A 25,835-nucleotide genomic window follows, 5' to 3' on the forward strand; every position below is an offset into this window, starting at 1 on the left:
CACATGTGGCTAGCGGCCTCCATATTGGATCCCACAGCTCTAAAGTATAAGTTCCAAAATCATATTGTTTAGGTTAAAATAAATTACAGTTGTACCACCTCCTAACCATATGGCCTTGAGAAAGCTACTTAAGTACTAAACGTTCTGATCTAAAATTATGATAATGGTACTATAGTATAGAGTTGTTATGAATAAGATAATTCATGGTATTACATTTAGTGCAAAGTGTATATACTCAAAATGTATTTGTTGTTGTCATCACCATCATCTTCACTGTTACCCAATCCTATTGAGACTGCTTTTTCAAGCTTCAGGTCAGATGCTTTATTGATCAACAAAATCAATTTAGTGGGTCTTCACTAGCATTTTTTTTAGAGAAATAGACCAGACTAGAATAAGAAATATGAGTGCTTCTCATGCAGTAGAAATAGGTATTAATTCATGAAACATTTGTTTCCATATACGAGTGCATTGTGTACCAGGCAATGAAGTAAAATATATTTCTCACCATGAGTTGCATAAAAAGAGTTGTGTTTCTCTAGAAGTGCTGCTTCCAAGTTGAGAAGGTCAAGACTGATATACCAGAGGCCAGAACCACTGGCCTCTTCTCAACCATATCTTGATTTCTCAGTCCTATTTGGCACTGAGGTCCACCTTCTGTTTGATTTTCTTTCCTCTGTTGACCTTTATTCTTTCCCATCCAGTATTTCTTTGAGAGCTAGTTGCATCAAAATAACTCCAGGAGGGTAGGGACATATGGTAGTCAGCCTCCAAGTTGCCCCTCCACCCTGATTTTGTCTCCTGTCACTTCTGTGAACTCTCCTCTCACAGTAAATAGGACTCACCTATGTAACCAATAGGATTTTGCAGAAATGACAAATGTGACTTCTGAGGCTGGGTCATAAAAGATATTGTGGTCTCTGCCTTGCTCTCTTGGATCACCTGCTCTAGGGGAAGCTGGCTGCCACTTGATGAGGACACTCATCTTGGAATCAGAGCCTCAGGCCCAGATAAGTCTTCAGATATCTGGCTTACAACTTGATTGCAGCCTTGCGAAAGGCCTCGAGCCACCAGCTGATCTGCTCACAGATTTTGATTTCCAGAAACCATGAGATCAAAAATGTTGCTGTGTTAAGATGTGAAATTTTGGGGTTATCTGTCATGCATCAATAGATAATGAAGGGAGTGTTCTCTTTAGATTGTATGTTCCTACTGAATCTGGTTTTCTGGGGAGGGGTCTAGGAATCTGCATGAGTGTCTCTGGGTGATTCTTTGACCCTCTAGAGTTTGAGAACCACTGCTCTTTTTTTCACTGACTGCCCTCCCTCCCTCCATTCCTTCCTTCCCCTACAGTACAGTTCCCAAAAGCTCTGACCAGGGCCTCTTTTTTTATTTATTGTGCACTCCCCAAGCAAGTACATCTATTCTGTGGCTTTAACAGACAGACTTGGAGCAACCCGTGGACCTACTTCTTCCACACCGAGCCCTCTTCAAAGCTCCTAAGCCCTATTTTCCAACTGCCTGCCTGATATCTGCATGTGTATTTCCCTCCAGAAAGTCAAACTCAGTATGTCCAACACTGAATTCATAACCATCCTCATGAAACCTTTTCATTTGTGTTCCCTATTTTTGATAGTAATTTATAGCTTAGTCTCCTAGGCTCTAAATCTTGATATCATCCTTGCATCCTCTTTTTCCTTACCCTCAACACATCTGAAGATCTGACAGTCCTCCTCTTCAGTCCTCCATTCTCCCATGGCCCCTGCCAACACTCTGGTTCATACGTCATTACCCCTTACCCAGCCTGTTGTGATGGCTGCTCCATTGTTTTCTCACTCTTCTCTTTCTCCACAACCTCTTCCATTCCAACCTTCAATCCACAGCCTCTCCATTGTCTTTTGAATAAAGTTTAAACTCCTTGGTATGACATGTAAGGTCCCTAACAGTGAGGCCCTAACAGGATGTCCTACGTTTATTATTAATAGCCATCTCCTAACTCACCCCTAAACACACATAGTCTCTTGGCACAAGACATTATCCATAATTTCCCAAACATGCCTTGAAGTGGTCTATATATTTTCTCATACTATTATGACCCCTAGAGAATTAAAATTCTCCTTTGAGAATAAAAAAAAATCATACCATAAAGCCCATTGCAAAATTTATTTGTGATGCATTTGCAATGGTAGATGTAGTTCATGTCTGCACCCTCTCAGCCCAGTCCCCAAACCAGGTCAGGAGAAGGCAGGGGGAGAGTGTGGGTGCAAACCCCACTGAGCCTGCAGCTACTTTGTTGCCTTCGGACATGAAAAAGGCATTTTCAGCTTCCTGTGGGTCTTCACCTGCTTTAGCTACACAGGTTGTACTTTTGTGAAAAGGCGCACTCATTATTCATTTATTGAGCTGATAAGCATTTATTAACCCTGTCCTAGCATCATGGTGGATATCAAAGTTAAGGCCTAGTTCCTGCTCTTTAACAACTCTGGTAGAGAGGAGCAATTGCCAGAAGATACTAAAGTATCAGGGGACTTCACAGGTAAAGGAAATCACCTCTAGGTTGGAAGGGTGGGGAGTGGGGATAAGTAATTGCCTACCTTCCTTTCCTTGAATGTAAGCTCCAGAAGGGCAGGCATCTTTGTTTTGTTCAAGTCTGTATTTCTAGTAGCTAGATCAGCAACCTACACAGTAGGACCCAAGATATATCTGTTGAATGAATGGGTGACTGAATAAAAACTTTTATGTAGAAAAAGTTTAGGTTCAGGTTCATAACTGTGAGCTTCTTAAAGGCTGAGATGACAGCCATTTGCATTTTTATGGATTTGCATTGTGTTCAGCATACCTTAGGCGCTCAATAAGTGCTGGATGAATGTCGAGTGATTCCATAGTGAGGCTTGTTTTCTCCCACCCCTTCCCTGGTGTCATTAAGTGTTAGCCTTCCTGAAGAAAATATGTATGCTAAGTTGACAGTGGTTTTAAAGGTAAGAGTCTTTAAGAAACCAAGAAAAAAAGGCAAGGTGAAAGAAAATGAGACAAGATAAAAAAGTCAGGAAAATAACATTTTTAATGTAATTAACTACTGAAAGTGTTCCTGAAAGCACTGGTTTACCTTTACCCAAGAGTCAACTGAAATGGAAAATCTGACTATATGTGACATTGTTAAACTATCTCGTTAGCAACACTTGTTTGATTTAATCCAAGAACCAACTATTGCTATATAGAGGTCAAAGTTTACAGTTATTGAAGACTTACCCAATTCAGAATTAAATAAAAAGGCCAAAGGCCCGGAGAATATTTATGCTGCTGTTCTTTTTTCCCCCCAGTGATCTAAATTTAACTAACTGAAATTATATTCTAAGTATCAGATATTTATGCCAGGCTCTGAAGTGGCAGCTAATTTGCATACTGAAATTACTTGAGACTTGTTTTAGTGAGAAGCCCATTGGGTGCAGAAATAATTGCTGGGGAAGAATCAAAAGCAGGAGAACATGATGGTCTTTGCTCTGAAGCAGCTTACCATGTAAGCAGGTGAAACAGATATTAAGAAAGCGGGGGCTGGGGGGGTGGGGGGGTGGGGGGGAAGAAGTAAAGAAATATTTGAGTTCAGATTCATTTACAGCCTTTTGGCACAGCCTGCTAGTTGGCCATTGAAATCTGAGCTTTCCTTCTTCAGAAACGGTTGTCCCTGGGACTACATTTCCCAGCTCCCTTTGCATCTATGTGAGACTATGTGACTATTTGGCCATGTGACCTCATTCTGGCCAATGGAATGTGGGCAGAAAAGATGTGGACCACTTTTAGGCCTGGACCCTATGCCTTACCCTCCTTCTTCTATGGGCTGATATAATTTTTTTTTTTTAATTGTACTGTCTTGTCCCAGTTTTGAAGCCCTGAAGAGAGGCTGGTCAGTCAGTTTCCCTTCTTAAACAGCCGATTAAGTCCACATCCCAAACCACTTCACCTGTTGGGCCCTAACACTCTGGGGCCATGAAACATATACCCTAATTGCCCCAGAGTCAGGTACCGGATAACTAGGGATAACCCCTATGCCCAGAGCCCCGCCCCCAAGTTATTATTCAACTTAGCCAATCCACAGGATGACCATGAAACCTAGCTAACCCCACCCCACTTGCCATAAATCAGCTGCCCCCTAGACCCCCAGCCTGCTGTTACTCTGTTCCTGGGTACAATCCCCTGTGTGGCCCTGCCTAGCAATCTTCTCTTGTTCAGAGCTCTTGTTCAGATTCTTATCAGAGAATTTTGCCTTTCATTTATCCAAGTGTCATTGTGTTGGGTCTCACCATCTTTAAATCTTATAAAACAGATGAAATGGCAGTGATCACAGATTCTTGGAAACATGTTGATGATGACAAAGTTGCCTTCTGTCTGGTCCTGAATGTCTTCCTCTAATTCTCCCATCCCTGCCCCACCGTCAGTGCCCTGCACTGTCCTATGAAGAGAAAGGAACTTCTATTATGTTGTTACTTGTTTTGGCTTATCGGTTATGTCAGTCTAGCCTACTCTAATTATTATAGGAAAACAACCAACCCATTGCTAGGGATAGAGTATGAAATGAGGAAGGCTCCAGAGAGAGACAAGGGAAGCCAGTATCTCAATAATCTATGAGGAGGGGAGCTCAGCATTGATCTTTTACAAAATGGCAAACTAGCTTTGCAGTTAGTTCTTACTGGACATCCCTCCACTCCTGTCCAAGGAAATGCTTCAGTCAAAAGATGCCTTATGGGGCTTCCCTGGTGGCGCAGTGGTTGAGAGTCCGCCTGCTGATTCAGGGGACACGGGTTCGTGCCCCGGTCCGGGAGGATCCCACCTGCCGCGGAGCGGCTGGGCCCGTGAGCCATGGCCGCTGAGCCTGCGCGTCCGGAGCCTGTGCTCTGCAACGGGAGAGGCCACAGCAGTGAGAGGCCCGCGTACTGAAAAAAAAAAAAAGATGCCTTATGTAGATAGATCTCCATTATCTCTAGTTTCAAAAAATATACCATCAGTGCACGGTATTCTCAAAGTTAACTTCATGCCCTTAGGCCCCAGGTTCATTCTGACCTTTTCCTCTTCTATGTTTATCTTTTTCCCCTCCTATCTTTTCCTTTGCATTGCAAATTAACTTCTAACTATCTAAGCATTACATAATAGTATTCTCAACAAAATTATATACAAATAAATAAATTAAATAATGAAAGTAAAATATAAATTATAGAAATAAAACTATTCTTTGATTAATCCTCCCCAACAATTCCATCTGCTCTCACCAACCCAGATGCAACCCCACTGTCTTCTGTGCATGGTTTCAGACATTTTTCCTTCTTATTCACATTAGTTGATAGAAAATCTATGGTATTGTTTTTCCGTAAATCATGTCTTACTGTCCATTTTGTCCCACAATTTGCTTCTTTCACCCAACAAAGTTTTGGAGAGCTCTCCATGGTCCTACATGGAGATCTAGTTTATACCTAAAGACTACATACTGTTCCTTAGTGTGACTGTACCACAATTCATTTAGTCATTGCATTATTCAGGGTGTCTCCAAGTTTCCACCATTACATAAATATCTGCAGTGAACATCCTGGGACATGCTTGCCTGAGTACTTACTCGGTCCTGGGTGCTCTTCAGGTGCTTTCTAGGGAATCCCATTTAAGCCTCTCAGCAGTTGTATGAGGTAAGTACTGACATCATCTTTGCTTAGTGGATGAAGTGTTTGAGGTGAACTTGCCAGGGCTTCTTTGGGGGTAATAATGAGTGGTGCGTTTGCAGGGCAGTTTACCCTCCTCTAAGTGTAGCATGTTTTAAGGACACCAAAGGCTTTGTTTTAATCAGGTACCGTAAGACATGTAGACATGGAAATGACTGTCAGGAAAGAGGTGTTTTTCTTTATACTCACAATTCCCTAGAAGCAGGAGGCATGGCAAATCATGCAGGGCCGCTTAGGGAAGCACCAGGACTGGTCAGGAGGCAGAGAGAGTGAGGGGTGCAGTGGGGAATGTGTGGTTTTTATGGAAAGGAATGGGTGAGGTGGGTAAACAAGTTTATAATAGGCTAGTTTGAATAATTTCGTGGGCTCTGAGGCATAGGGGCTGTCCCTAGTTGTCTGGTACCTGGCCCTGGGGTGATTATGGCAGGGGGATAGTGACTGTAAGTGTGAGAGACCATAAAGGAGGTACTGGGGTGTGTGGGCTCTAGTTTACTATCTCTAGGAATTGCTTAGCCCTGGGAAGGGCCATCTCTCCAGGGTCAGCAAGGCCCCAGGTGTCAAAGCATCAGAATACAGAAAATAAAAGACATGGTTAATACATAGCAATTTACACTCCTACCGGCAGAATATGGGAATTCCCTTTTCCCTGCATCATCACCAAACACTTGATGTTATCAGACTTATATTTGTAGTCCATCTGATAGGGGAGAGCAGCATCTGTTGTTTTAACTGGCATGTTCTCATTAATTAGTGATGTTGAATACCTTTCATGAATCTTTGGTCCAATGGTGAATAGTCCATTCTGGCTCCTCTCTCCAATTTATTTCCACTCCTCCACAGTCTTCTCTCTTTTTCTTCAGACACAAACCAAACTTCCCTCCATGACTTTCCAAGCCTTTCTCAGTGTGGCACAGGTGCTTTTCAGAATTTTTACTTCTTGGCATTTCCCAACTTGTCTTCTAAATTCTACACTTGGTCTCTTTCCCCACCCCCTCCTTCCTGGTCTTTACACAAGCTGTTCTCTCTGCCTGGAAACTCACTGCACCTTCTCTTCCTTTTCTTCCCTTTACACACACACACACACACACACACACACACACTTCTACTCATACAACATACGAAGTCACCCCCAGGATCCTTTTCCAGCACACTCCATCCTATCTGCTTTACAATCTTAGCACTTAGCCCATGACCCTGTAATTGCAGATTTACTTTTCTACTCTCTCCATAGGTTATAAACTGGTTGAAGACAAAGATCGTGTCTTTTATATTTTTGTATCCTCCACACCTAGTACAATGACTGAAACATGTCAAGTACCCGAGAATACACCTTGAATGGAGGAAGAATGGGTGAGAGGTGACTGAATGAACACTTAAAAAAATATAAGTATAGTTGACTTGCAATGTTTCAGGTGTACAGCAAAGTGATTCAGTTATACATATACACATATATATATATTCTTTTTCAGATTATTTCCCATTATAGATTATTACAAGATATGGACTATAGTTCCCTGTGCTATACAGTAGGTCCTTGTTGTTTATCTATTTTACATATAGTAGTGTGTATCTGATAATTCCAAATTCCTATTTTGTCCCTCCCTCCTTTGGTAATCATAAGTTTGTTTTCTATGTCTGTGAGCCTATTTCTGTTTTGTAAGTAAGTTCATTTGTATCATTTTTTTAGATTCCACATATAAGAGATATCATATATTTGTCTTTCTCTGACTGACTTCACTTAATATGATAATCTCTAGATGGACCTATGGCAGGGGGACAGTGCTGGCATGGTACCAGCATGTTGCTGCAAATGGCATTATTTCACTCTTTTTTATGGCTGTGTAATATTCCATTGTATATATACGACACTTCTTTATCCATTCATTTGTGGATCAGCATTTAGGTTGCTTCCATGTCTTGCCTATTGTAAATAGTGCTGCTATGAATGTTGGGGTTCATGTATCCTTTTCAAATTAGAGTTTTTGTCTTTTCCAGATATACGCCCAGGAGTAGGATTGCTGGATCATATAGTAACTCTATTTCCAAATGAGCACTTTTATCCTGTTCCACACTCCAGCCTTGGAAGTGTGTCTCCTCACTGAGTGTGTTATCCATCCAGGGCAGAGGTGGTGGGTGGATCATATGCTTTGACAATTCTAGATCTCAAACCCAGCATCCAGTGCAATGCTAAGCTATGTTCTAGCATGTTCTGAGCTCATTAAATGGGTTGTGGTTGATTCTATGTTTTCCTGGATGGGCAGGATTGAGGAAACCCAGAGAGAAGAGAGAAGAATATCAACTGACGTCAGTCTGGTTTTCAATGCCAGGGCAGGATTGGTGGGGAAGGTCTCCTTTCCTTCTGCTGTTAATCAGTTAATCCAGAAAATAATTCTTGATTGCTCTACTGTGTTCCAGGCTCTGTGTTTAGCAACAGGTGGACCAGTTAGAGAAACACTTGCTCCCAGAGAACTCACAATCTACTCAGAGGCACAGTACCAGTCTGCTAAGTGCAAGCACATTGGGATGAATGAAAAAGTGTGGACTGTGGGAAGTGCTTCGTGGAGATAATGTTTCGACACTGAGGGTTGATAGGACTGTGAAGCAGTGTGCCTTCAAAGCTGGCATTCTGGGGTTCAGGGGCACAGGAGCTGAGAGGTGCTCAAGAGGGAGGGTGAAAGGGCCACAGAGCACAGAGTGGTAGAGTGTGGTTGATGCCATGCTGGACATAAATCCTTTCAGACACTTCCTGTTCAAGTGCCATCGTGTCCTTTCTCTGCTCACAAACCTCCAATGGCTTCTCTTCTCACTCTGAGTAAAAACCAGATCCCTGCCAATGCCTCTAAGGTCCACCTCAGTAGGAGACCTCTCTGACCTCAGCCACCCTAGTTGTCTGCATCACTCACTCACTCCAGCCTCATTGACATCCTTCCTGTTTCCTGTCCACAATAGGCATGCTCCTGCCTCAGGGACATTGCATCTGTTCTCCCCTTGCCTGGAAATGCTTTTCTCTCAGAAAACTGCATAGCTCACTCCTTCAGGTTTTTACTTAAATGTTACCTTCCCAGTAAGGGCTTCCCTGCCTTCTTTATCAAAAATTTAAGCCTCGATCTTTGCACAGCACATGTGATAGACTGCCAGTTTCCCCTGACCCCTTCAGTCCACTCTCTTCTTGCTCTGGTCACCTGTTTGCCCCATAAAGACTACATTTCCCAGCATCTCCTGTAGCTAGATATGATCATGTGACTAGGTTCTCACTAATGATAGGTAAGAGAGTTAATTTCTGTGTAACTCCTGCCTCCCTTGCCTGAAAGGAAATTGTTTGCCTTAGATTCCCTTTTCTTATCACTTTCCCTCAGACTGGACCCCAGACAGATCAGTGACCCAGCTTCAGTCCCACACATGAGGACAGTGTCTTAGAGGATGGCAGAATAATGAGGTAGAAGGAATCTGGGTCCCTGAATGACCCTATGGAGCAGAGATGCCCCATCCACCTAGAATAGTAAGACATTCACATAAGGTAGAGAAACTTCTATTTAAGTTACTGAATATTTGGATCACTTTGTTTTAACAACTCTCCCTGTGCTCTAACCTACACATCTCCTCTATAAATTCCCTGATTTATTATTCTGTCTAGTACTTCACACCATCTAACACTCCCAATGTTTTCTTCTTTTGTTTATCATGTGTTCCTTAAGTAGACTGTGAGTTCTTCCAGGGCAGGGGGTTTAGCATCTTTGTTCACTACTGCATCTCCAGCACCTAGTACAGTGCCCAGTTCATAGTAGGTGCTCAATGAATATATTGGGAATGAAATGTTATTGTCCACTGAAAATGAAATCAAAGGCTATGCCATGAAGACAGAGCTTCAGTAAGTTTTGAAAAAGAATCCTAGGGCAAGGTGGGGGGCAGTAAGAGGATGGGAGAGGGAAGGGGAAAATGAGTGAAAACAGTGAGGAACATCATTCATGGAGGGTTGAGAGAAGTGTGGAGTCCGAGGAGGGGTGGAGTTTTTAATCAGGTCAGAAAAGCCCCTCAGCTCTCCTGTGTTTGGGAGGGAGACACTGGGGGCTTTGCTTCAGCATGTCTCCCCACTGGTATTGGTTTTGGCATTGACTTTTATATGAAACAGGAAGAAAGATTAAGTTTTTTCCCATTTAGCAGGAAGTAAGTCATGCTCTCTCCTGCATTCCATCTACCCTTATTCTCGTCCTCTTGAGAAAAATCTGTATCCTAATATTCAGGACAACTTGCCTAGAATCCTTGAGGTGGAAGGTATTCATAGCAATAGCTGTGACGTATTGGGAAAACCATTAGGATGGAACTGAACTGCTTTAGATTTAATCTGATGCCTTCCTTGGCTGGGTGGTCGGGAGTAAATGGACTGAACTCCTTTGTCTTTAGCATCCTCGCCTGTAAAATGAGTGTAACACTGGACACTGAATAGTATCCCAACCTCCAGTACCTCAGAATGTGACTGTATTTCAAGACAGGGCCTATAAAGAGGGAATAAACTTAAAATGGGGTTGTTAGAGTGGTCTCTAATCCGATATAACTGGTGTCCTTATAAAAAAGATTAGGACACACACACACCTGCACACAGAGGGAGACACCAGACACTTGCACACACAGAGGGATGACCATGTGAGCACACAGCAAGATGGCGGCCATCTGCAAGCCAAGGAGAGCAGCCTCAGAAGAAACCAAACCTACTGACACCTTAATCTCAGACTTTTGCCCTCCAGAACTGTGAGAAAATAAATCTTTGTGGTTTTATGACACCTAGTGTGTGATATTTTTTATGACAGTCCTAGAAACTAATACATGAGATAATGTGGAAAGCTAACAAAATGGTGTGCTGTACCTGCCCTCCAAATGCTTGTCTTCTAAAGTTGCATTAATAGAAGCAAATTATTTTAAAATACAGGATGTGCCAGTCCTGCCGTATGCTGGTCAGAACCCACAGAGTGAATGTGGAATCTCCTTCTGGAAACAAACTCTGATTGCTTGGGGGTGGGTGGCCATTGGGAAACTGGGTCCCATCCAGAGAAAGGCTACAAGGCTGGCGAGGAGTCTAGGCACTGTCACACTGTGCGAAGTAGCTAAGTTTAAACCAGAGAAAGGAAGAGTTAAGGGGAATAAAGCCATCTCCAAATGGGTAAAGCACTGTCTTAAGGAAGAGAAATTCCATCTAGCTGTGTGGGCCCAGATGGGAGAGCCGGAACCAGTGTGTAAACGTTTCAGGGAGGTAGGTTTCAGTTCAGTACAAAGAGGGCTTTTCTAAGAGAGCTGTGGGCAAACATTACAGGCTTCCTCAAGCATTCCATGAGGCTGCATGACCACTTAGCAGAAATGTCAGAGGGGGGACTCAAGCACAGGTCCTGTGTTTGCACCAGATAAACTTGGATGTTTCTTTCAATCCTGATATTCTCTGTACGACTGGATTGTACTTATCAGCTGGAGAACAGGTCTCAATAGTGCTTAGACATATCTCTTATGATTGTAAAGACATACACATGGTCAACAAATGTTTCTGAGTTTGTTGATTTGATGGCTTATTAGAAAGCTTTAGAAAATTTACTGAGAAAAACAATTACATAAGTATTCAAACTCTAGAGGTCAGTCATAGGACCTTGGAAGCATGGGTACCCAACTAAGATTTTGGAGCCCCAAAGCACAAGCTTTAGCAGAAACGAACTTGTGCTAGTGAAAAATCTTAAACTTATTCTATGCAAAGCTGCCATCTCAGTTTTACAAAGCAAAAATAAATAAATAGAAAAAAATGCTGAGTTAGATTTATCTACTAAAAGTTAATCTATCCTGAAAGAATTTGTTAAAATTACAGTAAGAGTCGACAGAGTAAAAGCTGTAATTTCCTGACTACCATCAGTATGTGAGATTTGGGGAAAGCCGATGGAAGCAGAGGATGGTTTGGTGGCGGTATCCGAAACATGGTTTTCATATCCACAAATTGCTACAGAATAATGGGGTGCCGCTGGTTCTAAAGTGCTGCCTGCCTGCACCACCTCATCAGCCCACACCCCTTAACTACCGTGGCTGGGACGGAGGCCCTCGGAGCCAGAGAGGCCGAGGACGGCCAGTCTTGCGCAGGGCCAGCGGGCGGCCAGAACCAGTGGGGAGTGAGTTGCACCCTTCTGTGGGCTGGGCTCGGGCACCAAAAGGCGCAGAGAGACAACACCCACGAGGCGAACTCTCTCCACCGGGGGCTGGGAGGGCAAACACCCTCGACCCCCTTGGGTTCCGATCCACAGCCCCAGAAGCCCCCCACCCCCCCGCCGCCCCCTCCTCCGTACTCAACCTTCTGCAGCGGCACCGAGGACCCTCCCTCTCCCCGCAAGGAGAGCGCGCGCCAGGCGGAGGTTCGGAGGGGCCAGCGCATCTCCCAGACAGGCTCAGAGTCCCCCTGCACAAGCCTGCGGCTCGCAAAAGGGCAAATATCAAGGGAGCGGGGGAGGGGGAAGAGTGTCATTCGGGCTCTGAGGGGACACGCAGAGGCTTGGTGGGATGTGGTGAGGTGCGGAGAGCTAAACGCAGGAAAGGAAGAGACTTTGGCAATTGGCTGTCCCCCGCCCCACCCACGTGAACCCCGTCGGTGGTGAGGGTCTTGGGGTGGGGACGGGCCGGGCTGTGCACTCTTGTCCCACGGGCTGGAGCCGCCACCGCGGCAGCAGCCTAAAGCGGAGCCCTCTCCCGCGCCATGCCGCGCTCTGGGGGCACCGGAGGCCGCGCGGAGGCCGCGGCGGCCACCCGGGCTCGCGCGCAGCCCAGGCGGAGACCGCCGTCCTGTGCCAGAAAAGGGGCGACCCGGCCCTAGGCCTGTGCCGACAGGTGCAGGCGCGCGGGCTTCCGATTGGTTGCGGCAGCGGCGGGTCCCTTCCCTCTCCCCGCGCTGGCGGGGCCCCTTCCCCAGCCGCGGCGCTGGCTGGGTCTGCGGAGGCGCGTGCCCGCCGCGTGCATGTTCGGGCTGCGCGCCTCCGCCCCGCCTCCGCCCCCTCCCTCTCTCCGCGCCGCCGCCGCGCGCTCGGGAGCTCAGGTAGCGGGCGCGCGGGTGCCTCCTCGGGGGCGCGCGGCCGGACTGCCGTCCTCCCCCCCGCAACTCCCGCACCCGTCCGCTCCCGGAGCCTGGGTAGGGAGAGCGCGGGCGGGGGGAGCTGGAGCCGGGCGCCGCCGCGGGCGCTGCCGCCGCCGCCGCCGCCGCCGCCGCCGCCGCCGCCGAGGCTTCCGTCTCGCTCGCTCGCGCAGCGGCGGCAGCAGAGGTCGCGCACAGATGCGGGTTAGACTGGCAGGGGGAGGAGGCGGAGGAGGGAAGGAAGCTGCATGCATGAGACCCACAGGTAAGACCGAGAGCCCCGGAAGGGGCTTTCCATCCCGGGGAGGCGCTCGCAGGCCGAGGAGGGGGAGTTGGTGCCTGGTTCTGCTCCCTGAGGGAGGAATTTTTTGACAGCGCAGAGAAATCTCACTGGGGACTGGGCAGTAGGACCCATCCCCATCCTGGGGAAAACCAGAGAAGTAGCTGGGGGGATCCGGTGCCACCTCGTGAGATTCCTAAGAGTGAAATGTATAGGCCCGGGGAAAAGTGTTTTTCAGCCCCGAGAGGCTGGAAGGCTTTAGACTTTCCTGTCATGGTCACAGCCGCTGAATCCGGGGGACCGGCGCGGAGCCAATGTGCGCTAACCCCTGCCCTCCCTCCCCTCCTCCATCCCTCCCGCACGCGCAGCATCCCGCGGCGGCTGTTACTCAGTGTACCCCGCTCTGGGGAGAAGCGAGGGGAGCTCGCAGTGGGAAAGGGGGCGGGGGCCGCGCGGGGGAGGAATGGGGAAGGAGCAGGGGAAGCCGAGGGTCCCGGTCCCAGGGCGGAGGAGGGGGAGCGTGGCCCCCGGCGCCCCGGCAGCCTGGGGTATCGTCGTGTTCGCTCCTGGTTGCAGACTCTTGCAAGCCGGATGCCCTCTGTGGATGAAAGATGTATCATGGAATGAACCCGAGCAATGGAGATGGATTTCTAGAGCAGCAGCAGCCTCAGTCCCCCCAGAGACTCTTGGCCGTGATCCTGTGGTTTCAGCTGGCGCTGTGCTTCGGCCCTGCACAGCTCACGGGCGGTGAGTGACCCCGCCGTGGCGGGGAGGGCCTGGGACGGCAGGGAAGGGGAGCCTGGCTGGCAGGATAGCCTTACCACTCCGCCCCCCCTACACCCCACACTTCTGGGGTACCCGAGAATCCGAGGAGCCCCTGTGTCCCAGCCTGAGACCACCCTTCTTCAAAACCCCTGGAATTCCCAGAAAATTCCTCTGTGGAGCCTGCATAGATTCACACACCCACATTCTGTCTGGAGCTTCCCACCAGCCGCCCATCCTGGCTTCTCCGAAGGAAAGACAATAAGCCTGGCCCATTATTCTCACTTTGGCCAAAAGAGAGAGAGAGAGAGGGAGAGAGAGAGAGAGAAAGAAAGAAAGAAAGTGGTGTATCTGTGGCAAACGTGTGTTTGTGGACCTTTGACCCTGGTCTGTGCCCTCAGCAGGGAGAGGTCAGTTTTCAGCTTCTGGATTTAGGCCAGAGTTGCAAGAACCACCTTTGTGAATGTTAAGGGTCTGGAAATGTGACCAGACTGGCTGCAGGACAGCTTTATTTGAAAGTTAACTTTCTCTTTGCCTTGGGAGGTGATGTGTTCAGGCATGCCCGTGCATGTTGGCGGTGGGAGGGGATGCAGAGGTGTTCCTTCAGATGTGTTTCTGGAGAACTGCTTGGCTTATCCAGGTCTGAATTACAGGGGGAATAAAGTCGAGTGCTTTTCTATGAAGTGGAAGTTAGCTGAAATCAAATTCAGAGCCTCAGTTCTCAGAGGCGGCTGATCTCTGACGTATTCGGTTCTGGGGGGGAGGGCTATCTTTTGGTTGTGGTAGAGGAAGATGGATGGCATTCCTGTCTGAATTTCAGAGCCTAAGGGTCTTTCTGCCACCACTGCTCTTTGCTGTCCATTCCAGATTTCCTGTGAGAGCTTGCTGATGTGGGCATATTAAAAGGACAGAATCATGTTTCTGGAGCTGAAAAACTGTTAATCTACAAATAAATTATAATTGGTGGAAAAGCAGGTATTGATTGATACAAGTAAACCATTTTAGTGTTTTAAAATATTGCCGTTTTAGAGAATTCAAAGGTGAGGATGGAAATAATGAGTGAAAAATTAGTAGAAGTGGGGGAGGGCACTACCAAGTTGGGCTTTAACACAGAGGAATCAATAACCCAGGCATTGCACTTAGAGGTCTGAAAGATGCCAGGAGTCTAAAGGAGCTTCCTGTGATGTGCGTGTTTATCGGAATTAGAGAGAAAACACTCACTTTGGATGGGGGACCCGGTTTTGGTTTTTCAACAAGGGATAACTTTTTTGGTGCTCCTTTTTTTTTATAGAAATGTCTCTGAGGCAGGTGTCCTCTTCATAGAGGACAAGGTCAAGTGGGATGCCAGGCCAGCACCTGTGTGGCCTGCCAGGGCTCTGGTCACAGCCTCTGTCCGCCCGTGAGCTTTAGCTCCACTTGGAGGGTGACTGGGACCAGGTGGACAGGACAGCCTCGAGCAGGGCCTGGTCATCCCCTCCCCTCTTCCCTTTTCTTGCCTTCAGTTCTAGCTGTCCTTTCCTTAAACCAGGTGCACGTGATTCTCCCTCCTCTCTGTTCCTTTCTCCAGTGTAGATGACAGGTTAGTCAGGGTTCATCTGTGTGTGTCTTGACTGTTGTTATTGGAAGTGTGAGGTCTGAGCACAGCCTGGACTTGGTTGGCCCTTGGTTCTGCCATTTGTGTTTACAGAGCATCCCCCCACTCAAGGATCTCAGAGCTCAGTACACAGCACAGCCCCCTCAGTCTCACATTAGTCACCCGTGCGGTTGTACAACACGTCTTTTACTCCCCTCTTCCGAGAGGCAAAGATATCAACAAAAAGATCCAGGGCCTTAAAGAAGGCGGGACGAGGGTTGCTTGTTACCTCTCCCTTCTTAGTTCCCACACGCTGCAGAAAGGCTGGCCATCAGCTTTGTGTCATCTGGAACTCCCTCAGGCTGAGTGTGATTTCTGGAAGATGATTTATCATTTCAAAATTCTTCCATGTATAAACAATTTGGGTGGAAAAGCGCGGTGGAGGATGTTCTATGGAGTCCACTGTACAGAGATTTCTTTCTTAGGAAAGAAATCCACGTGGAGGCTACAGGATGGTTTCATTAAAGCAAATTCATTTTAATTCTAGACCAGTGCTTCTAAAATTTTAATGTGCTTACGAATCACTTGGGATCTTGCAAAACGGCAGATTCTGGTTCAGCTGGTCTGGGGTGAGCCTGAGAGTCTCCGTTCCCAACAAGCTCACAAGTGATGCAGTCGCTACTGGTCCCAGGACCACACTTTGGTTAGCAATGCTTTCGACGAAGAATTCCTTAAAACAAGTTGGTTCTGACTCCAGACTTTCTGCCGTCTCTCTCAAATACCCAAATACAAATGGCCTGTGAAAAGTCAGAAGTCTCACCCAAGTGTCTAATCTTTAGGTGAGACACAGAACTGAAACTCAGCCCTCAGAGAGTGCTCTTTTTTTTTTTTTTCCAACCATGAAAAGGTGCTATTTAATAGACACTGTTCTGAAATGTGGATTTTCATTTTTGATTGCTTTCAATGGAAAAGGAAGATGACAATAGCAAGATATAATAGTCTCAGCTAGGAGGAAAAAAAAAAAAGAAGAGCATGTGCCCAATACAGGAGTTACAGAAAAAGCCTGAACTAGAAAGGGAAAAATTGAGAAAATGATCAGATGAAGAAAAGGGGGGGAAAGAATTCTGTCAAAAACGAAGTGCTTTCTCCTAGAAAGCCAGAGGTTCAATTCAATTCTCGGAGCCCTAAGGGAGCTTTAATGAGCCTGAGTTGGCCTGAGGTGACTTTTGGATGGCTCTTTCCAGGTTGCCGTTTATATATTAGGAAAGAGGGCCCACATTTGGGGGCACTAAAACCATATACCATGAGAGGAGTAACATCAAGTTTATAGGGAGACATAGGGCCTCGCTGTTCCCAGAATCTGCACGCAGCACAGCTTCGGCCGCTTCTCTCTTCTTCCCTTGCAGTATGTGTTCCCTGAGATGGTTTTTGGGTATTTGAGGTCTGCCTGGAGTGGTCCACCCAGGCTCAGAGGAAGAGAGCTAAGAGTTTGCTTTATATTTAGGTCCTTGAAGGCGAACTCATTAGTACAACCTTATAGTATCAGGAACACCGGCCACGCTCTGCTACTTGATAGCTTTGGGGCTTTGGGCCTTGGAAGCCTCAGTTTTCTCATCCATAAAATGAGGATGATGCTGCCTAATTTCCTGGGTTGCTGTGAGGGATGGGAGTCCTGAACATGCTCAGTAAATATAGACAGTAGTGAGCAGGGGGCTAACCAACCTGTAACCTTCCCGGCCTTTGTTTTATTCATTCAGTAAAACCTGTGACAAGCACTCCTGTATATAATGTCCTTATTCCCTAGAAGAACCCTTCCTTCCTCTCTATTTTTTGCCCAGTGGGCACATTTCTCTTTAAGACCCAACTTAAAATGCCATCATCTCTTTCATATTTCATTTCCCCCCTGCACTAGGTATAACCCTTTGTCCTAGTGTCATCTCGTCCACTAGAGCATAAACCCACTGAAGGCAAGAACCTTGACTTTATTTATTTTCATGTCCCAGGCACCCAACACAGCATCTGACACACAGAAGATGCTCAGCTAATGCTGACTGACAGCAAGAAAAAACATTCCCAATTGCTGCCACACCGTTTAGAAAATAATTACCATGGGCGGTTACAAAAGTACTACAAGAGTGTCATGGCAATTGAGGCCACTTCCACTTGGAGGAGGCCTGGGAGGTTGGAGGAGAACTCAGGAAAGGTTCTAGAGAAGAGGGGGCACTCAGGATGAGATCTGAGGGAGGGAGTGGTTGGAGCCTCTCAGGGGAGAGACGCCTTGTGCAGAGGTATGGAGGTGGTGACATCATTGAACTGTTCAATGGAGACAGAACAGTCTGGGTCGTCTAGAACATGGTAGACCTGCAGGGAACCAGTAGGTAAGGAGGAGGAATAAATAGATTGGGACCCAATCATAAGCCTCCGTGAGGATTCCGAGTGTCGCACAGCAGGCAGTGGGAACCACTGAAGGGTTTAGAGCAGGAACATAATACCATCTGAGCTATGCTCCGTTTCCTTTCTCTGCTTCCACGTCTCTGACCCAGGGCACTCCCCGTTGGGCTGCCCTGTCTGCACATCAGAGCTGTGGCTCTAGAACCGCTGGCTTAGGCTCCTGGACGTCTTGTTTGGGCCGTGTGGCTGTAGCATTGAGCTGTGTGCCAGCAGGCGGGAACAAATGCTGTCTGCCCAGCTCACGGATTTGGAGGTGCCAGTCTCTTGGAGTTTGAGAAAGAGTTCTTACACGGTAGAGCGTAAGCTTCTCCTGCAATGTTATGTCTAAAAGCCACAGTTTCAACCTGTCCTTAATTCAGTCTGTAAACAAAAGTCCCAGCGCCTCAAATTATAAAGCACGTTTCTTCAACAAAAGGCCACTCTAATATAAGCAGCATGGAAACGCTTTTGATTTATCCCCGAGGTGAAATCGGAAAGCCTTGGGAGACAGGAGAAGGACTTCATACCACAGGTAGCGAATCTCTCATCTCAGAGGCCTGAAGTGGCAAGCTGGAGAGAGAGTCAGTGGTTCTTTAATTCCTGGGAGTAACAAAGAGTGTAGGTGAAGATTGCTCTCCAGTAAGTATTGATTAGATACGTACAGAAAAGCACCCATGTGACGCTTTTCCTGGTGGCAGAGGCATATTTCAAAAGCTTCCGGAAGGCCCCGGAGACTTGCCCTTAGCTGGGAAGCTCTGGTACAGCTTGAGAGCCCCGTGTTCTTTATAGGGGCGATAGGTCAAGTTCAGTCTCTGCCGTTACATAGCTACGCGGCTTTGCGCAACTTGTGTAACTTCTCCTGAGCTCAATTCCTTCCGTATCACTAACATTCTTTAACTCTGTGCTTATAGGAATTCGATGGGTTCTGAACACTGGGGGTAAAAGCCAGCTCTGTGTTTTCCGTCTATTCATCCATCTTCTGTGAGTGTCTGTTGCATGCCCTGGGGATACGAAGGCAAGGGAATGTAGTCCTTGATCCTTAGGAAAGTGACGGGTAAGGGCTGGTTTCTTCTTGAAAGTTTGAACGCATCAAACTGTTCTCTTCAGGTACATTTTTAATTCAATTGAAAATTTAGTGTTATTTCTTGCTACTGAAGAGGAAGGTGATTTTTCCAGACTTCTTTTATCCTTGTCTTATTTTGCAAGCTCATTTGGTGTTTGATAATTGAAATAACCACACTTAGTAACAATATGTCTAAAGAGGTCATTGGGATCATTGTCTCTGAATTGAGGGAAAGAAAGGGGAAGAAAAATAGGTCTTCTAATTTGTTTATAAACACAGTCGCATTTCGCCAAAACCAACCACAGCACTTAGGACAGATGCATCAGATGTATATTCTCATGGATCAGATACAACATTTTGTTGATTTATTGGTCCATTCTCACAAGAACAAACTGTCAACTGTTGCTAACCGTGAAAGATTGGAAAAAGATGGGACAAGTTTTATTTATTTTATTTTATTTTTGGGGGGGACAAGTTTTAAATTGGCCAACACCCGAGTGATTGATAAAAATTTGTCAATTGTTGTAATAATACTAATGGCAAACCTTTAGACAGTGCTTACTCTGTGCCAATGGTGTTCTCCTCATTTACATATATTAAGTCATTTAATCCTCATGACAGCTCTACGAAGTAGGAACTATTATTGCTCAGGGCCACCCCGATAGTAAGGCATGGTGACCCATATTATCCTTTTAATTGTAAACTTTCTCCGTAGGCGTGGAAATGCTAATCTCTAAATGCATTTTTTTGCTTTTTGTATTTCAACCCAAATATTTCTCTTTAAGCCACAGTTATCAAATATTTTGGAACTGTGGCCTACCCCACCTTGGAATAAGAGAACTCTTTTTTTCAATTAAAGTATAGTTGATATACAATGTTACATTAGTTTCAGGTGTATAACATAGTGATTTGATAGTTTTTAAGATTATACTTCATTTAAGTTTGTTATAAAATACTGGCTTTATTCCCTGTGCTGTACATTACATCCTTGTATCTTATTTATTTAATTTTATTTTTAAATTATTTATTTATTTATTTTTTGCTACATCAGGTCTTAGTTGCAGCACGCGGGATCTTTGTTGAGGCATGCGGGATCTTTCCTTGCAGCGCGCGGGCTTCTCTCTAGTTGCGGCACGCAGGCTCCAGGGCACGTGGGTTCTGTAGTTTGCAGCACGCAGGCTCTCTAGTTGAGACACGCGAGCTCAGTAGTTTTGGTGCAAGGGTCTAGTTGCCCCGAGGCGTGTGGGATCTTAGTTCCCTGACCAGGGATCAAACCTGTGTCCCCTGCCTTGTAAGAGGGATTCTTTACCACTGGACCACCAGGGAAGTCCCTCTTATTTATTTTATACATAGTAGTTTGTACCTCTTAATCCCCTTCCCCTATTGTGCCCCTCCCCTCACTGGTAACCACTTGTTTGTTCTCTGTATCTGTGTCTGTTTCTGTTTTGTTACACTCATTTGTTTTATTTTTTAAATTCCACATATAAGTGAAAACATGCAGTGTTTGTCTCTCTCTGTCTGACTTACTTCACTAAGCACAATATCCTCTAGGCTTATCCATGTTGTTCCAAATGGCAAAATTTCATTCTTTTTTATGGCTGAGTAATAGTCCGTTGTATATGTATACCACATCTTCTTTATCCATTCATCTCTTGATAGACATTAAGGTTGCTTCTGTATCTTGGCTATTATAAATAATGCTGTTATGAACATGGGGGGTGCATATATCTTTTCAAATTAGTGTTTTCATTTTCTTTGGATATATGCCCAGGAGTGGAATAGCTGGATCATATGGTAATTCTATTTTTAATTTTTTGAGGAACCTCTGTGCTGTTTCCCATGGTGGCTACACCAGTTTACATTCCCACCAACAGTGTGCAAGGGTTCCCTTTTCTCTACATCTTCACCAACGCTTATTATTTGTTGTCTTTTTAAAAAAAATGTTTATTGGATTATATTTGATTAAAAATGTTGTATTAGTTTCTGCTGTACAGCAAAGTGAATCAGTTATACATATACACATAGCCACTCTTTTTTAGATTCTTTTCCCATGTAGGTCATTACAGAGTATTGAGAAGAGTTCTCTGTGCTATACTATTAATATATTAATATTTGTTATCTTTTTGACGATAGCCGTTCTGACAGGTGTAAGGTGGTTTTTCATTGTGGTTTTGATTTGCATTCCCAGGGGTGCTCTTTTGTGTCGTGACTCCAAAGCAGAAAATATATAAGCAAATCAACAACAGCAGCAGAATCTCTCAACTCGAGAAAAAGTGAGGGCCATAGTGCCTAAATCTTGAGCTCCGAATGGAGAGAGGGAAGGGGCTAGAAACTCATGAACCTATCAGGATGTGTTTTATTTCAATTCCATTCTCTTTGTGACTGTCTGAGGAAGAGGGTCAGAATGAATGAGATATGCTCTGAGTCTCACCTGCCCTGAGGAGGGAAGGGTGTGAAAACAAATGGCTGGTCTCTGGGGCCTTCCGTTAGTGACTGTCAGACCATCACCATCCCCTCCTGTTTATTGTCCCCAATGAGATAGCCTTAGTGACTGTCAGACAATCACCATCCCCTCCTGTTTATTGTCCTCAATGAGATAGCCTTAGTGACTGTCAGGCCATCACCATCCCCTCCTATTTATTGTTCCCAATGAGATAGCCTTCCTTGGAGGGGTCCTTTTCCATGCCATGTCGTCAAGCACTAATAATAACTTTAGCTAATATGTGCTTAGAGTGTTATGGTTTGCAAGGTGTTTTTACATGTATCACCACCTTTAATTGTCTTAATAACCCAGTGAAATGAAGAGATTTTGATTTTCCTCTCTCTTTCTCTCTCTCTTTTTTTAATTTGAAGAAACATTCTCTGGGAAGTTGATCTCCTAAGGTCCCACAAATAGACAAAGATGGATAAGCAGCCAGGCCTATTGGTCGAGACTTATCTCTTTGTCGTTCTGGGCCAGCCTTTAAACCTGTCTTTTCATTTATACGATGTAGATGATAATCTAATTAGTACATATCAAAAGATAAAAAGAAAGATTATAGCTGAGGATCATGAGCATGTCGAAAAGTTCCCTCAACAGCTTTGAAGTAAGAATAAGGTTTGATATTTGATGAGATCTGAGCGCTGTTTCCTCTACTGTCCAGGAAGATGTTTGTGTTTGATGGTATGAGCTGAAGACACTAAGTTTTTTTTTTTTATAAATTTATTTATTTATGTATTTATTTATTTTTGGCTGCATTGGGTCTTCGTTGCTGCACGCGGGCTTTCTCTAGTTGTGTCGAGCGGGGGCCGCTTCTCGCCGCGCTGCGCAGGCTTCTCACTGCGGCGGCCTCTCCCCTTGTGGAGTACGGGCTCCAGGTGCGTGGGCCTCAGCAGTCGTGGCGCGCAGGCTCAGCAGTTGTGGCTTGCGGGCTTGGTTGCTCCACGGCATGTGGGATCTTCCTGGACCAGGGCTCGAACCCGTGTCTCCTGCATTGGCAGGCGGTTTCCTAACCACTGCACCACCAGGGAAGCCCAAGACACTAAGTTTTAAGGAAGAATTTGGCCCAGTATTTCTTCTTTAAGAAAAAGATTGCTCTACTATTCTAAGACAGAAGAAATGATCCACTCAGGAAGAAAAACAAATAGAAATAATTAAGTGACTTGCTCACAAACTGGAATTGAAAGTGCATTGTAAAATAGCTTCTTCATTGAGAGTATTGTAACTGCTCTATTAATCTGAAACAAGGTAAACTGGGAACATCAGAGAAGTAAAACAAAATAATTCTTGACATTGTCTGGCGATGCCAGTAAACTTGGGAGCACTGTGGTGGGTGAGCCTCCATTAATTCACCGTGGGGTAAAGCCACAAGCAGCCCCAGGAGGGCAGGGGGCTATGGGTGTACACAAGTGTGAGCACGTCCAGTGAATGCCTGGTCTCCACAAATGGATTTTTATCCTTAGAGGTGAGAGGACTTGCAGAGCCCAGTAGGACTGGTTCATCATCATCTCATCACTATCCCAATAAACTGACCTTTTCACGGGAGAGGATGCGTACGGTTTTCTGGAAATGACAGTTCGACCTGGTTATCTCACGTTTCTGTTTGACATTGGTGACTTTCATGTCCTGGAATTACCAGTGAGGGAGCAGGGCTGAACAAGGAGGGTCACTCGTGTTCAAGACGCCTTTTTTCTCCGAGGAACAAAATACAAAAAGACCTTATTTCTTTGGCTTGATTGCATTTATAAAAGGCATATGCGATTGGATTGGGTGAACCAGCAAGAGAGAGGTTCTTTTAAGCAAGGAAGAAAATCCATTCTTATAGTGGATTCTTTAAAATCTGGATGTTGTACAACATTGTGGCTCATCTAGCTGGTTTCCAAATTCAGAGTCTCAGTATGTGGAAGAATCCTTTAACACTTAAAGTCAGAAGACTCTGATTCTCTCCAGGCAGAAATAACAGGATCTGCTTGTTTTGTAGAAACTTGATAGGTTTAGAGGCTTAATCCTGGGAGAGGCTCTCAATTGTTCTACTACACTGCCTCTGTTAACTAACTCTGAGCCTCAGTGTCAGAATCTAACCCAAGGATGCATTTGCAGTTTCTTTTGGGAGTTGCATCTGCAACTTTAAGTGGTAGTATGACAGCATGTACTCAATGGCTCATTGGGGCCACTCTGTGTTTAGATTTTTCTATGCCCAGATTTTTTTCTCTTGGATTGTAAATGGTGGACCAGGTTTTTTCATCACACCAAACTGTTTACACCATTGTTTTATAGATGGGAGGTGCTTTTTTGCTGGTAATAATGACTGGGTGGATATGTCTTCATTTCTTGAAGCAAAGAACTGGAGAGGTATAGGGCCCAGTAGAAAGTACATGGAGTCAGTTTTCCTTGCTATTGTCACCATCTGGCTAAGTGATGGTAACCTGTTTGCCGCCTCAGTTTCATTATTTGTGAAATACTTGGACCATCTGGCTTCCATGATTGTTGTGAGAATCAAATGCATGACTAGGTGGAAGTATCATAACTCTCTGAGGTGTCAACGTCATCGCTAACAAACTGATGATGAATAATGAATGTTTGCTGCATTCACCATGCTGGGATTAGCCTGCCAAGAGCTTCGTTTGTTTTGAAGGAATATAGTGTAACAAATACATAATAACAACCGATGGCACAGGCTGAGACAGGTGTGTCGTACTGAAATCGCTAGGAGGTCACCGGGCCTTGGCCCCGGTACAGAACTCACTGTCATAATTCCTATAGCAGGTCCCATAGTGGAGATGTATCTTGGAGACTCTGGGGAAGGAGGAGGAGTGGGGGGGAGGCTTACCAAAGAAGAGGACACTTGAGCTAAGTCTTGAACAATAAAATAATTTTCCAGGCAGAGAAGGTGTTGGTTGAGAGATGCTTTTTTTTTTTTTTTCCCTCCAGGAGAGAGGATATAGATACTAAGACTGAAAAGAATATGTACCAAAGACAATGACTAGCCCAGGGCAGCCTTAGTAAAGGGCAGATAGATTGAGAAGACACAAGGGAGGGGGCTGGACAGGCAGGTTGGAGCTACACGCCCAGCTCATTACGACGTGTAGGAATTTGAACACTGGGGTCAACTGGTGACCTACAGAATATGTCTTCAGGGACATGACATGATTGGATCTTTGCTTCAGGGAAGAATTTTTTAGCAATGTGAAGGTGGAGGAGAGATAGAGAGAACCTTTGCTCATGAAGGGTTTCCTGTGACTTGGTGGAGGATCCAGCGGGGAGCAAAACAGCTCTGACCTCGGGGAACTGATATTCCAGCGGGGGCCAGTTAGAAGAATCTTGCACTGGCCCAGGAGGGACATGATGAGGGCTTTAACTACAGAGAAATGAATGCATGTAACGTAGGTGAAGAAGGAGGGGGAACTGGGGCCGGGCAGCTGGCTGGATGTGGGGCCGGAGGAAGGGCCGTTCGCAGAGCCCCAGCAGCGGTCATTTGGAGGGAAGCTAATGAGTTCAGTTTGGACTAGGAGACTTGCATTGCCTGCAGGACACCCATTTGGGCACCATCCGTCCATCAGGCTGTTGAAAACTCGATTAGGTGCTCAGGAGAGAGGTTAGAGCTGGAGACGCAGATTTATGCATCCGAATCCCCTGGCGGTCCAGTGGTTAGGACTCCTGCTTCCATTGCAGGGCCACGGGTTGGATCCCTGGTCGGAGAACTAAGATCCCATATGCTGCGTGGTGTGGCCAAAAGAAAAGTGGCAGGAGCTGCAGGAGGGGCATGACTTTTCCGGGAGGAGAGTGTAGAAGAGGGTTTGAGGAGGAAGCCCGGGAAGCGTCCACATTCACATGTCAAGAGGAGAAGCCAGTAAGGGGGGTGAAGAGTTGTGCTGCTAAGCAGTATGGGTAGTAATAATAACAAAACAGTGACAACGACAATAGAACTCGATTCTGACCATTGATGGTCCATTCTGTTTGGGGGCAGGAGGTTTAATCTCATGTTATTATCAGGATGATGTTTAAGTACTTTGAATTCTGGATGCCTACACCCACTGGACAGAAAGGAAAGCAGGGCAGGAGGGAGGGAGGAAGGCTCTGTTTGGGAGGATGGAGGATCTGCACGGAGATGTTTGATACTTGACTGCAGAAGCGTCATAGTCTTTTCCAGCCTTCATGGGGAGGACGGAGCTAACCCGAGAACTAGAGCTGGACACGGTCACTAGGTGGTGTTTGTGTGTTCCCCCTCCTGGGGATGTTGAGCAGAGGGGATGGGGTGCGTGAGTGTGGTGAGGGTGCCCGGGGGACCTCCTCCCCGCAGTTGCCCCTTCCTCCGAACTCCTGGGGGGCTGGGATGTTTTATGAGCTCGGTGCTTCAGCTGCACGTCGTTCTTACACAAATCCTTTGTCAGCCCTGTGCTCCGGTCCTTCAAAGATTCAGTCTTCTCAGGCTGTCAGTGAATCTTCAAAGGTGCGGATT

General features: G+C 45.9%; 1 protein-coding gene across 3 annotated transcripts in view; it reads left to right on the forward strand.

Moving 5' to 3' along the window:
- Positions 1–25,835, forward strand: part of SUSD4 (sushi domain containing 4) — a 176,379-nt gene that overhangs the window by 33,811 nt on the left and 116,733 nt on the right. Inside the window, exons 1-2 of one of the 3 annotated variants that reach the window (XM_082613262.1) lie at positions 11,968–12,079; positions 13,646–13,816. The exons of 1 other annotated variant lie outside the window; for it this stretch is intronic. In XM_082613262.1, coding sequence (XP_082469388.1) covers positions 13,681–13,816 — 136 coding nt within the window. In that variant the 5' untranslated portion in view covers positions 11,968–12,079; positions 13,646–13,680. Of the gene's footprint in view, positions 1–11,967; positions 12,080–12,967; positions 13,055–13,645; positions 13,817–25,835 lie in introns of those variants that run through there. One more of the 3 variants, XM_082613263.1, reaches the window with a different exon arrangement.

The sequence above is a fragment of the Mesoplodon mirus genome (genome assembly GCF_964341445.2).
Source record: "Mesoplodon mirus genome assembly, chromosome: 3".
Classification (NCBI taxonomy): Eukaryota; Metazoa; Chordata; class Mammalia; order Artiodactyla; family Ziphiidae; genus Mesoplodon; species Mesoplodon mirus.